The following is a 15,841-nucleotide window of genomic DNA, read 5'->3' on the forward strand; positions in this document are numbered from 1 at the left end:
TTGCAAGCACAGAATGTAAGTTTTGAATATATTCCCTTCCAGGTTCTCTGATGTTGTAACACTTACATATACTAATAATCGTCGTTAGAAAAACAGTCACCTTTATAGTAACTAATTAAAAAAAATTTATTTCTTACTAGAATCGCGATAGTTGATCTTAAAATTGCGTGAATATGAATAACAATTATGGATTTTGAACTCACATGGATATGAAACTAGATATACGATTTTGAAAATGAGAAAATACAAACTGGGATATAGAATTTTTAAAAAGCGTAAATACAAATCACGATTCATAATTTTTAGATCGCGTAAATACGAATCATGATGCGTAATTTTTAGATTGCATAAATAAGAATTATGATGCATAATTTTTAGAATGCGAATCCCAACGGCTTTTTTTAAAATCACGTATAAATACGAAAATCAATGTTTGATATTATAAACCGCATGAGCAAATCAAGACCTTGAATTTTAAACTTGCGTGAATACGAATCACAATATCGGATTTTTAAATCTCGTAAATAAGAATCGCAGCGTACAATATTCAAATCGCGTGAATAAGAATCGCAACACGCAAATATGAAAAGCCATGTTTGATATTAAAAGCGTGTGATTAAGAATCGAGATATTAGCAGATTCCAGGCTTGGGAACCCTAAAGGGCTTGTCACAAAAATCGGATCTATCTGGAGGGCGGGTAAAAAATTCGGAAAATCTTATCTGCTGCGAGTTAAAGGGGAGAAAATAGCTAAAATAAGTAAAAATGAGAAAGGATTGGTAGCTATGTAGTTTGAATTTTCTGTTACTCTTTGAAAATCGGTGAATTTTCAGAAAAAGCGGAATACTTATTAAAAAAAGTGAAATTTTTAGAAAAATCTGAATTTTTGATAAAAAAGCTGAAATACAAGAGATAAAAGTGAAAAAGCGGAAAAATCTCATCCCTGAAAGTACTACAATAATAATATTGCTAAACAATATTTCATAACAACAGACTGTCTTATAATCTATGTGTAATTCAGTCCTATATTATTACGCCCAAATCTAATTTTATCTATGGCTGTTTTGTATGGATGGAATTCTTGTTCCATTAAAATAGGTTAGATTTTGTCTGGGTGAGATTATGGTCCATATCGGAATTGGAATTTCAGATAACCCAAACAAGCAACTATCACGATTAGGTCGTGATAGTGGGAATGAATTTGGAGTTTGGAATCAGTTACTTAGTTTACTAAAAAAGGGTTTGATTAACGATTACTAGATAATACAAAATAAATATGCTTAAATATATTATGTAATGCTTTAGAAAAAAGTTATTTTCTTACTGTCCAGCCTCTATGTTCTAACTCTGAGATGCGTCGAAATATCTGCTGGACGGATCTGGGTATCATTCCAAGATGGGTTTCACTCTCAGATGACGAAAAATCCACAATATTTTCTGGTCCTTCCATAGTATAAGTTTTTCCAGACCCGGTTTGACCATATGCAAAAATACACACATTGTAGCCATCAATAGCTGATTGCACAAGCTGTGAAATCTCTTCAAATACCTCGGCTTGAGGGGAAGATGGCGGAAAAACACAGTCAAAAGAGAAGTCAGATTTTTTCTAAAGCAAAATAAACCTTTTAGTTTAAAAGCTATACATTTTGTTTTCAAATAAAAATTTAATTAAATAACTCTTCATGTGCTAAAATAAGATTCAGAATATGAAGTACATAAAAATGCAACCTATTTCAATAAATGAAATTCATTAAATACATAAAAATACTAATAAAGTGAATGGATCATAGAAATATAACAGCACACATCAAAAACCTTGATTTGTCTAAAGTTCAATTTACTATTAGCTTCGGTATTTACTTTAAGAACAATTAATTAGTTTTTTTTCACCGGGTTCATACCGTTTAAAGATTTTTTTTCCTCTCTATTCTGTTAAAGAAAAGGTTTAAGGGAAATTAATTATTTCAATAAATATATTTATTGGATTTCTATCCATATCATGAGTAAAATTAAATACATCGCCCAAGTAAAGAGTTCAACAGTTACAGTCGTACATACATTTTATGTGATACACATCTTTTAAGCTAACTCTAACAGCTAATGATAAACACAAAATTCATTCAGAAGTTGCAACAGGTTTCAAACAGGCCAGACATTTTGTCAAGAAAAAACCAATTTCTTCCAGAATAGAAAATTAAAGAAATAGAAAAAACTGAAATAAACTAGACAAAATGGGAGAAACTAAAAATGACCACTACAGTTTGTTAAGCAGTGAGTATTAAAAGGATAACTTAAGTTAAAATTTATATTTTATCAAAAAGAAGAAAAAAGTTCCTGATATCTACTTTTAAAGAAAAACTATTTTCTAATTTTTACAAAATTTTAAAATCAATTTATATTGTTTAAGAAACAGTTTGAGCATTCATACTTGACATTGTTTGATTATAAAAATTAGCAAATAATTTAGTCAATTAAGGAGTATTAATAATATTTGATCAAGATATTTTAACAATTCCTTCATAATTTAGTTTTAAGTATTGGGAAACTACAATTATTTTAATTTTTTGAAAATTTTAGTTATCTTTTCAATAGCTGCTTTTTAATTTTCACATTACTTTTTTAATAATGATACAAAAAATAGTTTGGAAATTAACATTATTATTTCAACTAAATTGCAATTCATTTAAAAAAAATGTTTTTATATTCAATACTTCTATTTCAAATGAAGTTTCATCTACCGGGGTAAAATCTCTTTCCTGGTTGAGGTTAATATTTAGCAATAGAAGGTGGAATAAGATGTTTTAAAAATAAAAATTAGTCGTTATAGGATAATTAAGATAAATTTAAAGAGAGAAGGGTTGGAACTTTATAAAAAATGAAGGTATATAGAATGAAATTCAAAAGATTTTATACATAGATTTTTGAAAATTTTCATAATCAGTAAAAAAAGAAAAATTATTAACAAATAACTACTAGTGGAAATTTATTGGCATTAAGTGGCCATGAATATAACATATATTTTCTAGTGAATACGTAATTACCATCTTCCTTTTGAATAGTAAAAAATTTTGAGTTTATTTTAGAATTATAATATATTCTATAATTAATTTAAAAATAAGTTATGAATAAAAAAAACTTAAAATGTTTAAAAAACAAACCACACAACATTTTTAATTTAAATGCTTTAAATGAGGAGCACTGCAGCAATATTATTTTAAATTGAATAGAAAGATAGATAATCAAGTTTCCTTTTTTAAAATACATATATGTTGTAGGCTAATTAGAAAAATGCAGCGGTTTGCAAACTAAATTTAAAAATATTTTTTGTATTGTTTTATTAATCTTATGATGCTAATATAAATTTTGTTGTCTGTATGTGTAAGACCTAAATTTTCAAGAATATTCTTTACCTAACATGACATCGTAAGAGTCTGAGATACATTTGGACTTTCAAAGATAACAAATTGTGCTACTAATTTAAAGAAAAGAAATTTCTGCCACATCGTTTTAATTATATTAGAAACAATTATTATTCTATTATTAATCAAGTAATACATATAAAAATTAATAAAAAATAAAAATGTAACAAGGAAAATTATATTTTTTTTACGCAATCATTCAATTCTTATTAATTTTCAGTTTTGTATAAATAGACTTTAGGCAAGTAGTATAATTATGTTACAAAAATTCAAGTAAAAAATTTCAAATAAAAATTTACAAGAAAAAGTTTGAATTAACGAAAAAAAAAAAAAAAAAAAAAAAAGCTTAAAACTTACTTCAATTTTATTGCCTTCTGATATTTGGAAAATTTCAATCATTTTTCGATTTGGAACAGATATATCAGCACATACCATGCCATTTCTCATTTCCTCATCTAATGGTGGTCGCATTCTACAAAATACTCGAATGTTGCCCTAAAAAATTGCCAAAAATAAATAAGTAAACTTTGAAGTTTGCAAACCATTATTAGAGAAAAGATGCAGGTTCATAACAAAAGGCAGAATTAAAAATTACAAAGAAAAATCTATTTGTTTTAAAATTACTCATTGGTTACTTACTATTATTGCATATTTTAATATTATTTTCAATGTTTATTGCTGTATTTTCAAGGTTTCCGCTAAAATTACACGTTTTAGCCAGATAATTATGTAACACCATAATTTCCAGGATATAATCCGCTACCCTAATTTTTAGCGAAGTAAGAAAAATAGCAGTGCATAATCTGCCTAGATCGTCAATACTGTTTCGTCAATTTCTATATTATCACTAAAATGCAATATTTCAGAAATAATGTTAAAAAAACTATAATCAATGTAATTAAATATAAGTTGAAACCCACAAGCATGAGATATTATAATAAAATTTAATTAAAAAAATTAATAAAAGCAAAATAAGTTTTAAAATATCTGCATTAAATTATGAATTCATGCATTTTATAAAAAATTGTTTGATTTGAAAATGGTATTATATTCATAACATTAATTATTTTCTAATATTTAATAAAAAACTTTATGATATGATATAATTTTTAATCATGAGTTGTCTACGAATAACTTATAACAAAATAGTACAGTGAATTTGCTTCTTTTTTCTAATGCATTTTTCTATTTTCTTTGAAGAAACTTCTCAAAAGGTCTGTGTCATTAAACTCCAATTTTAATAATTTGTATTTTTTTTTTTTTTAAGTTACCGTTTTCAAAGATGAATTAAGTTGTTACTCGATCTATCTGTAATAAAAACAGACTTGGTGAATTAGAGCACAAGAGTGGAGGAATTCCAGCATATATGCAATGGCTTATAAGCAGCAGAATATACAGGAAATTATGGCATATGTATAGATTTATGTAACGAACGCAAAAAAAGTTTTAACAAATCTTTTTATGTCATTTCTTTATATAAATTTTCCTTTTTAATTTATGATTCAAAATTAAACATATTCACACATTTTATTATTTACACCAACCTTTTTATTCTAATTTTAGATTTAAGTATACAAAAATTAACATTTTAAGTTTTTTATTTAAACCAAGCCTTGAGGAGCAAAGAAATCTCTGAACCGATTTTTTTTTAATGGGTTACAAGAATTAGAATACCTTTTTGCATGTGACTTAAGAGTTCATCTGTACTTGTTGTTTGCAAGATTTCCCTAATTTTATTTCAGAAGCACTTTCATTTTGTGTCACTTGGATACTAGCTCTTTTCATAATTATGCTTTAGTAAAAGTAGTTTACAAATGGCCTGATGTCCAAGACCTGTTTTATCCCACCTCTTGGCAACGACCTTACATACACATACAAAGTGTCGCTCAAATGCTGTGCCAAACTTTTAGAGGAGTTGGAGAACATCAGGATTAAGAATTGCATAGAAACTCATGACTGGAAATTTCATTGCATGCTACTGGAGGCACTTTTCTATTATGAGCGCTTCAAGTGCCTTTGATTTGAAACTTTTGTTTACTAAGTATCATAATTTTATGTTTTCTTACAATTATTGTCAAAAATTGCATAAAAAAGGATCAGAAATAATCAGATCAGAACAAATATAATAGAACCAGATTAAGACATTTTTTTATATAGATTAAATTATCATTTCAAGGACACACGAGTAATATCTATATATTTTAATTTTATAACCGTCGATGACTAGCAATTTTTGGTTTACAACTACTAATGTTCAACTCTATAGCCTAGTCCAGAACCAATCCAGATGACAAGGAAACTCCTGGGCCCCCAGAGGTAAGATTTGTTATGGGAGCATGGAGGACTATTTCACTTGACAGATTTAAAGTTCATCAGTCACCATTTAGTACATAGGGAATCTTCGGTGGAGGGTGGATCAAACCCACAACCTCTTGGACATGGGCCCAGTGACACAAGTAATATATTCAAATACCCTTAGCAGAGTACCATGACATTTCTACTCATGGGTTTCTGTGCAAATCTTATTAATCCTTATGATGTGCCCTACTTCCTTAAGAACGCCGACCGGCCTATGTAGGGGGCAGGGAACTGTCCTTGCAACAGAAAGGTGCTGGGTTCGAGCCCCGGGCAAGGCATGGATGTTCTTTCCTTCTCTGTACTATCTGTCCTAACTGCGGGAGCGACGTTGGCCCACCTAATATGGTGCCCCTGTAAGAGAGGTCAACAAAATTGCCCAGTAGATGCCTGAATTGATGGATGTTAACACAGACGGGCATTAGAAGAAAAAAAAACTTCCTCAAGAACTTTGTCACAATGTTTATACAACACCCTGCATATATAATCAAATTCGACAAAAATTTCAGGTTTGGAATAATTTCCTATCAAAGTGCCTCCATTGCAGCAATCATTTCATCTTCGTAGAGTACCAAAAAAAGGGGGGGAAACACACACCATAAATGTTACATTTAAAACATTTTTAAAAAAATTTAATACCTTTAATTCTTGAATGGTATTGTGAAGTTTCCTTCTAGTCGACTCTTCCTCTAACAATCTAGATTCCAAGTTGGCTATTCTTCGGTCTTTCTCAGAGTTGGACTCTATTAGCTTTCTTTTTTCTTCAATCAATTGTCTTTTCTCTTCATTCAGATTTTTAATTACACTCTAAACAGAAAATAATGGAAATTCTGATTATGATTTACAGAATTCAAAACTGAAATATAAGTGTTTATCAAAAAAGTTATATTGAATATAATATTGTCCCCTTAATGCATTTTTTCCTTTTTTGAAAGTGGAAAAAAAAAACTTTTCTGTTTTTCATAAAGATTGGTAAAAATACTGCTTTATTAGTAAGCCAATTTCATACTTATTTTATTCTGTAAAGATCCGTTCCAGTTATTACTGGGTACCAAAAAGATGAAACACCATTAAAAGGGTTAAATTCAAGCTAGAGGGAAGAGACGGATCGAGGAACGATATTGGCGAGTGAATTTTTAGAACAGCGGGTGAAAAGAGAGGAGAGAGTCTTGGGCATATTGGACAGAAAAAGGTTCCCAAATGAAGTTTTGGCTGCAATTTCATCTAAATTTAAATACAATTAGTGCTTATAGCTCATTTATTACATAATATTTTTAAAAATAAAATAATTCATCATGTTTTGTCTGCACCAATTACCATAAGCGCATAAAGCCTATTTTTTGAAATTCGTTTCTGCGAATAAGTATCTTTTCTCCATCAACTTTGCTTTTTAATACATATCTTATTTGAACTAGTTCCTCTAACCTGAACTAATTAGGTATAATTAAAATGAAGTATGGCATTGTTCTACTGTTCAACTAAACGAATTAGTATAATTTTTCCATTAATTTTGCTTTTTATAACTAAGCTTATTTTTATAGTTCCTATCATTGAAATTAATTAAGCATCATTGACGTCAATAATAGTGAGGCTATTTTTTGTGCTTCTTCCAAACCAATTAATACTATTTTTATATTAATTTTGCTTTTCAGAATATAACTTTTTTTAATTTCAATTATTATTGAATTTAAATTATTTAGTTTGATAGAACATGTTTTAAAAGCATAAGTATAAATCAGGGGTGATTGTGACGCAAAGTGAAAAACCCTGTAAATTTTATGAGCTAAAAATCGATATCAAGATGTCAATTTATGTACCATACATATTTCATATATTCTTTTGAACTAATCTTTATATTTAAATTACTTAGTAGTAAAGAGTATCACACTCATAAAGTAACTAATTCAACAAAAACTTACTTCTTACAAGAATCGGAACATTGGATTTAAAAAACGCGAAAATATAAAACGAATATTAAATTTTTAAATCGTGTAAATACGAATCATTATGCATCATTTTTAGATAGAGCGAATAGCAATTGCAATGCGTAGTTTTTAAATAACGTATAAATACAAAAACCAATGTTTAGTATTACAACAGCATGAATAGGAATCAAAATATAAATAGGAAAAATCACAAGTCTTGTTTCCAGTTATAAGACAAGGGAATAATAATTCAAAAATCACGGAATTCCGGGGTACACCTGGATTAAATCCCCCATGATTTGTAATAAAAATAAAATTAAAAAGATTATGTGCTAAACACATTAAACTAAATATATTTTTGAATAAAATTAACAAAATTATAACAGTTTAATTAAATGTTTTAAAAAATTCAATACTGTAACATTCTTTAAAAACATATTTCGTCTTTCTAGAATAAAAAACATAATAAAAAAGGAATTTTTTGTATTATTTAAATATGCAATTTCTTCATGATTAAAAATTGAATTTAATGAAATATTTTTTATCAACTGTTTGAAATAAAATAAATGCTTAACGTAAAAATAAAACTCAGCTAAACATTTTTAGCATTATGAGTTCTGTGATTTCACACACTTAAATTATAATACAGAAATTAAAGTACTTACTTCTGAGGCATCTAGTTGAGTCTGAACAACTAATTTGTTACTGGTGAGGCTAGAAATATTTAGTCTCAAAGCGGATACTTCCTGATCATGGGCATTTAGGAAATCATTGTACTTCTTATTCAGTTCCTCTAATTTTGACGAAAGACATTCTTTTTCTTTTACAACCACCTCACATTCGTCTGACTTTTTCCTAAAATTAAAAAAAAGAAAGAAAAAAAAAGTGTTAGATTCTCATATTTCAAAAAAAAAAAAAAAAGTATTAAGTTTGCTCAAATAAATATTTGGGAAAGTGAATAGCATCAGAAAGATAAACAGTGTTATCATTTAGGGTATTAAAAGAAGATAAAAGGAGAGCAATGGCTACAACATTTACTAATTAACCAGTTCATATAAGAGCAATTTAAGCGAATGTAAAGACGTGCGAAGAAGGATGTTTTCAGTACAGAGCAACATGAAACAGTAAGACTTTTAATAGAAGAGGATTGCAATGTTCCTTCACTAAGTCAAAGTTTGCATAATTGTCACAAGATGACCATTCAGACTATGGTTGATTATTTAATAAATAATTCATTGGAGATCATGGCATTTGTTTGCCCTAGGTCTTGGTAGATCCAATATTAATGTAAACCATTAAGAAGTACTTTTATATTATTCGTTTACACCCTAAACACACCACAGCATTTTTTTTTTCCATTTAAGAGATAAAATTAAAAGGAATACCACTTTCACTTAATGACCTAATATCTTTAATTATACTTCAAACATGAAAAAAAAAATCACAGGAAGTTTTAAGTTTAAATTAATTCTTATAAATTTAAACCTAAATTAAATTTAATGCTTAGGATAAAGTTTCAAAGGGTTAAATTAATTAGGTTCAAATTTCAATGTAATCTCCTTTTAGCAAGAAACATTTTCCCCAGTATTTTGGAGAAAGTCACTACCACTGGATGTTCCAAAAAGTTCTCCTCATTAGTGAATGGTAGAGATGGATAATACCAATTTTAATGGTATCAGTTATGAAAACTTGATACCTTAAGTATCAGATACATATTAATCTTAGTTTTTAGATCTTAAATTTAAAAGTGAGGGTTAAAAAGTATTAATTGTGACCAACACTTGCAGGCCGATTTCACTGTCTTCACTTTTTCACAGCAGGATCCTCCTTAAAAATACACAGTTATTAATTTTTCTGGAGTATAGTGAAGTATCCTTGTCATCTATTGTAATTTATATATGCAGAAATTTGTTGGAATTGCACCAAAAAAGTTATTAAACAACCTTGGAATGATTCAAGACAGGCATCTTTCTAAAAAGTTTTTCCCACTCAATTTTTCATGGAAAATGGAAAGTATTGGTAATTAATTTACTTTATTTTTTTTTAAAAATTTTACGATAAAACTAAAAAGAAAATGTTCTCTGTTTAAAATTCTAAAAAAAACCTCTAATATTCGAGAGATAGATATAACATCTGCTAATAATACTAAATAAATATTGAATCTTATTTTGTATTATAATGGATTTGCTTTGATTGTTGTTTAAACAGTTTTCTTCAAAAAAATATTTTGTTCAAATTTATATTACTCTATAAAATGTGTATATTTTATTTTGCGTTTTCATTCTGTACGCACTACATTTTTTTTGGTAAGAATTCATATCCCCCATATTTATGTAACATATATATATACATATTGATAAATTAATCATTAGGAAAAATGAAAAAAGTTTTTTTTTAAAGTATGTTTTTTTGTTTTTAAATAAATTTATATAATTAAAAGTATTTAATTTCATGCAAATATGTTATTAGGTTAACTGATAAAAAAATTTAGTGCTTAGGACACTAATGTTTTTATAGAAATTATCATATTTGCTGCTAACATAACTAAAAATGAAAATGGCCCATCGTTAATCAACCGGCCGTACGAGTGGCCCTCTACTCAAAAATATTATGCACCCCTAAATTAAAGTTTGTTTCCTCCAATCTGTATAACAATGAAACTGAATGTGTAAAATTGAATTTTAATAGTCTTATGAGAAATTACACTTTCTGAAAACAAGACTTTTTTTAACATGAGTATCAACGTTTGGATTTTCTAAGACTTATGTATGACCCTCATACTACAACAAATTTTTTTTTAAAAAAAGTATAACAATCAAATGTTATGCAATACTAGCAATAGTTATGAATACCATAAATATGAAATATCTGCACAAATATAATTATATACCAATTATTAAAGGAAGTGGAAAATAATTGTATTTATAATTACTTCAACTTTTTCTGTAACTCTGATATTTGCACCATAGCTTCTTCTGACTCACAGGACTTTATCTGAACATCTTTGTTCAAGAGAGAGTTGTCACTTTCAAGAGCAGCAATACGTTGGTTATTGATGGCAAGCTGTTCGAGTAGAGTAGTATTTTGCTTCTGTGTTTCCTTAAATGTTTCTTCCATATCTTGTATGCGACCTTTTAGATCCCATGGCTGCCTTTTAGGAGGCTTAGAGACAGTAACTGCCCTACTACTTTTTGCAAGATTTAAAGCTGGCATACTACCTCGCATTAGATTGCTGTCTGGAATCGGTTTTAGAGCTGCAAATAAATTATTAAATATAATACAAAAATGTTGAATGAAAATAAACATAGTAAAATGCAGAGTTATGTTTTTTTTTCAGGACACAGAAAAAAAAATTTGATGAAACTAAAAAGGATGACTAGTTGTTTACAAATTAAAAACAAGAATAGTTTTGATATAAAAAAAATTAATACAACAGTATCAGAAAATTATAAACTTGTACTTTTTATTTTAAAATTTTGTCAAAATCTATATATATCTAAGAAAAGAGTTGAGTGTTTATACTTAATATTTGATAATAAAAATAAGTATGCCATTCATATGTCATATAAGTATGCTATTTATATGTCAGTTGAATGTAATTGGCTATTTCGATCATGATTTATTAGGTTACTTTACATGATTTGTTACTTTAATTACATTTACAAAATTTGATTATAGTTAAACAGTTCTTTATATCAATACAAAATTAGGTTTTACTGCATTATTTTACATAAAACATTGAACAAAACCATATTTTTTTTTAATTTCTTAATTTTTTTTTCTGCCGATTTATGGCATTTTAGCTTATACATATTTAAAAATATGTATATATATATATATTTTTTTAATAAACAGTTTGGAAGCTAATTATAATATTTAAACTAGATTACAATTACAAATTGTTTCCACTAAAGAGGAATTTTGCCACTCCTTATAAATGAACAAATAATGTGAATACATAGTTATATACATATTATACCATTGGAAAAATAGAATTTTTATACCATTCTTTTTAGCAATGTCTGAGAAACCAGCATTTTTTATGAAAATTCTTGAACCAGATACAGCTCTCTTTTTATTGGAGGTCGTCGAAGAAACTTCAACTCTAAGTTTCTTTACGGCAGGTTGGTTACCTTGATTACCAGACTGAAATAACAAAAAAAATCGATTTTAGCTTTTTAAACAATCAAACAACTTATGCAAATTTAAACAAATACTTTTTGCTAAAAAATAAAACTTCATTGAATATGGAGGGGGGAAAAACATCTTCTGAGGAGGAAACAAAATTATCAATCTTTAATTGAGCTACCATTTGTCAGATATTACAGCAGAGCCTTGCTAATCCGAACTAATACTGTTACCGGTGTTGATGACAGGAATTTATATCATCAGAAATCTCAAATGTTAGTGGTGTTTCACACGTCTTTTGTTGGCGTAAAAGCAAAATTGTTTTAAAGCAGGGATGTTATGAATATTCGGTGGGCTAAATATTCGGTAAAGTATTACTTGGGAAATTATTTTTCGACTAAGTTTACTTTGAGGGGATATTTGAATAGATATAATAGAGAATAATCTGAAAGTGCACTTTTTACTATACATTATTAGAAATTATTTTTACACATATTTGTTAAGTTTTAAAATTTATTAAATTATGTTCTAAAAGATAAATGGAAAAGTGAAGAATTGAAACTAGATTACTTTATACTGAACCATGAATTTTGAATTGGTGATTTATGTTTTACAAATTGAGAACTTCTTTTTATGTCTTTTTTGCTGCATTAACTACAGTTTAGGATTTTAATGGAACATTTCTGATAGACTTAATTTTTTTATTGTCACTTTTTTTCTGTATGGTAAGACAGATAATCGGGAACAATGAAAACTGTGATTTTCAACATCAAAATTATAATTCAGAACTAAGAACAATTTTTTTTAATTCTGTTTCTCTTTAGCTTTCTTATTAACTTTTCTCTTTCTCAGCTATTTTTATTGAGACATCATTTCTGAAAGAGCGTATCTAATGAACGCTGCATGGTCACTTTAAAAAAAAAAAAAAAAAGATGGCAAGATTAAAAAGTTGAATTGATATTTTTAGCGTTAACTCTTTCATTTAAAAATTACGAAAGATTTTTGTTTTGTTTATATCTAGCTTTTGTCTTAAAAAACATTTGTTTTTATAAACATTTTTATTATGACATAGTAATTAAGAGGGTTTTTATTAGATTTCAAACTCAAATACAGTAATTAGAAAACTGAGATGTCTCGCTTTGAAAGTTTCTTTCAAAAATGAAGAAATGTTACTATTCGGCCAAATCACTATTCGTTACATTTCCATTTTAAAGATACAGCAAATTATGCTATTAGTTGACCCCTTTTTGACGTTTATCACCTATCTTAGCATGAACTAAACAAGATTATAAACAATTACAAACATTTAAAAAGGACTTTTTATGATGTTTTAATGCAAATTTAGAATACACATGTACAACTATAGAACTCGAGATGGGAATCTATTTTACTGCTGAATTTTACATGTTCTTCATTTTAAATGGAATCTATATTTTGTTTTTCTTTAATATTATTCCCAATGTGGTTATTTGTTTCAGTTACTTTATGAATATTTTTACCAGGGTTGGAGTTTTTGCCGGCAAAAAGGGGTTTTTGCCAGGACAGTGGCAAAAACCTGGTAAAAACCAAATTATCTAAATTGCTGATTAAATATTATTACAAAATACTTGAAACAAATTTAAATCAATCATAAGGAATAATAATTTTGATACATTACATGAAAAAATTATTTTTAACATATTAATAATTAATATACCTAAGGGTAATAATTTTTAAAAGATTGAAAGTTTTTGATCTCTTTTCATTTTAGAATCCTAAAATAAATGTTTTTTTACAAATAAATATTATTATTTGTATAATACTATTATTTATTATAAAAAATTATTATTCGTACAATAATTAACTACACATGTTGACAGATATTTTATGCTTTAAATTATATTTGTATTAATTTAAAATAAGTTCATTTCACTGGAAAAAAGAGAATAATCACAAATTTTCCAATCAATAATGTTTTAAACTACTAAAATGATACATTATCATTTAATTATGGAATAATACTTTTGTTAATTTTTTTGTAAATATTTATATTCATAGTATATACAGTACAGAACCCATTATCCGGAAATCAGAAAACCGGAAAACCAAGAAACCGGAACGAAATTCGATAAATATTCCCGTTATTTTAAAAAAAAAATTTTTTTTTTTCCTCTTAAGATTTTAGGATTTTTCTTTCTTTTTTGAAAGATGTTTACCTTACCATCATTTTGGAAATAATCATTAGTGTATTACTTCATCGTTTTTTCTTCTTTTTAAGATTATTTCCAAATATTTTTTTTTTTAGTTGAGTTTGACAACGAAAAAAACGGCTTTTTTTTGCAATTCAGAAAACCGGAAAAATCAGTTATCCGGAATAGCGATGGTCCCGATCGTTCCGGATAATCGGTTCCCTACTGTATTTCAATTTTAGGAATAATTTTGTATCAAAAATGTGTTTTTGTCCTCTCATCTTGGAAAATATAGGTTTTTGCCACTTTGCTTGGCAAAAACCTGTTTTTGCCAGGACGGTTTTTACCGGTATTTACCATGGTTTTTTCCACCTGCTGCAAAATCTTGCCAACCCTGATTTTTACTAAGATAATTTTCACTTATGACTATTAGGAGGTTAAATCTGCTTACAGGGGCCTGTCTAGGTTTTTCTGAGAGGTACCTATTTTGTGAAAATTTAGACATAATTTGTGAAAATTAAACATTATATTTAAAAATCAGCACAAAAATATGGATTTATTGTTTATTACTGGATACAAAATAAAAATTTTAAGAAAAAGTATTTTGTGAAACAACCGTTTTTCCGAATCTTGAATTTGTGAAGGTTCCGCTAAACGGTAGTAAATTTGGCCTGGACAGACCCCTGGCTTAGAATATCTGAAATTTGTAAGATTTCTACTGAAATCGAAAAAATAAAATAACTTCGAAACTGATACCTGATTTTCTACTGATCTTTTAACAGTTTGACTTCCTATAGGTCTTCTAAAAGCATTTTCATCTTGAATCTGTGAAGGTTGCTTGGTCAATCCTATATGTGGAATACGACTCATAATTGTATATATCTGAAAAAGAGAGTTAAAATGTCTATTATTCAGATATGAAAATAAATGGTTTGTTCTTTCAAAAATATCAGATTTCATTTAGATACATCCTACTAAAAAGATAAAATTTAATAATAAGAATTCTAACTTAGCAATCTATTTTCGAGGAAGATTGAGTATTGAAATTGCTGTTTTGTTAGGCATTATTATATTTAAAAAAATTTTAAATTTTATAAACATAAAAAAACTACTTAATAAAATTAAAATTAGTTCATTCAAAAGTTACTTTCATTATGAAACTTAATAATATTACATACATTTAAAACTTGCAACAGAAATTGTGTAATAAATATTAATGAGAAAAGTTGGCATGAAAGAAATATTTTTCAAGAAAATTCACAATTTCACGTTTACAATTCCCAGGGGTAGCAGCAAAGTTTTTTAAAATTTTAGGGTAATTTTAGGAACTTTTTTCAAAAAATTTTAGGTAAATTTTAGGGGCAGTATATGATTTTGCTAGGATAAAAACAGATCACACGGTAGTTAATTACATAACAGAAGATTATTACAATTCATCCACACATATCATAAATAATTGCAAGCCATAAAATAAAGCTCTGAAATTTATTAAGTCAAGAATGAAATCTCTAAAGTGTAAAAATGAAATTTCAACTTTACATATTACCTATCAGAAATTAAGTGCATAATTCAGGAACAGGCAAAAGTGAGAATAAATCAAGAGAAAAAATAAATTAACACCAACTTGGATTTTTATTTAATTTTTACCTTCTTAATCAAAACTTTATTATTACCCTTTTCCTTACTTTATTAAGAAAAACTATTGTGTGATATTATTAGATTTCAAATCAGCAATTTATATTAGAAGTTAGAGAAAAACAAATTAATCATGATCATTTTTCTAATATATTCTTGATATGATTTGTGAGATTCTTTTACTGCCCACAATAGTGTTGTGGTGATCTTCA

The 15,841-nt window shown here is 27.3% G+C and overlaps 1 protein-coding gene across 2 annotated transcripts in view; it reads right to left on the reverse strand.

Moving 5' to 3' along the window:
* The window catches only part of LOC107451800 (carboxy-terminal kinesin 2), a 36,962-nt gene that overhangs the window by 15,991 nt on the left and 5,130 nt on the right, over positions 1-15,841 (reverse strand). For both annotated transcript variants that reach the window (XM_087161145.1, XM_087161144.1), the window contains exons 2-8: positions 14,751-14,876; positions 11,703-11,844; positions 10,631-10,952; positions 8,364-8,553; positions 6,413-6,580; positions 3,776-3,913; positions 1,324-1,605 (exon numbers count right to left, since the gene is read on the reverse strand). In XM_087161145.1, the coding sequence (XP_087017271.1) occupies positions 1,324-1,605; positions 3,776-3,913; positions 6,413-6,580; positions 8,364-8,553; positions 10,631-10,952; positions 11,703-11,844; positions 14,751-14,876 (1,368 nt within the window). The remainder of the gene's footprint in view (positions 1-1,323; positions 1,606-3,775; positions 3,914-6,412; positions 6,581-8,363; positions 8,554-10,630; positions 10,953-11,702; positions 11,845-14,750; positions 14,877-15,841) is intronic.

Source organism: Parasteatoda tepidariorum, chromosome 4 (assembly GCF_982258835.1).
Source record: "Parasteatoda tepidariorum strain Cologne lab strain chromosome 4, Ptep-v5.0, whole genome shotgun sequence".
Taxonomy (NCBI): Eukaryota; Metazoa; Arthropoda; class Arachnida; order Araneae; family Theridiidae; genus Parasteatoda; species Parasteatoda tepidariorum.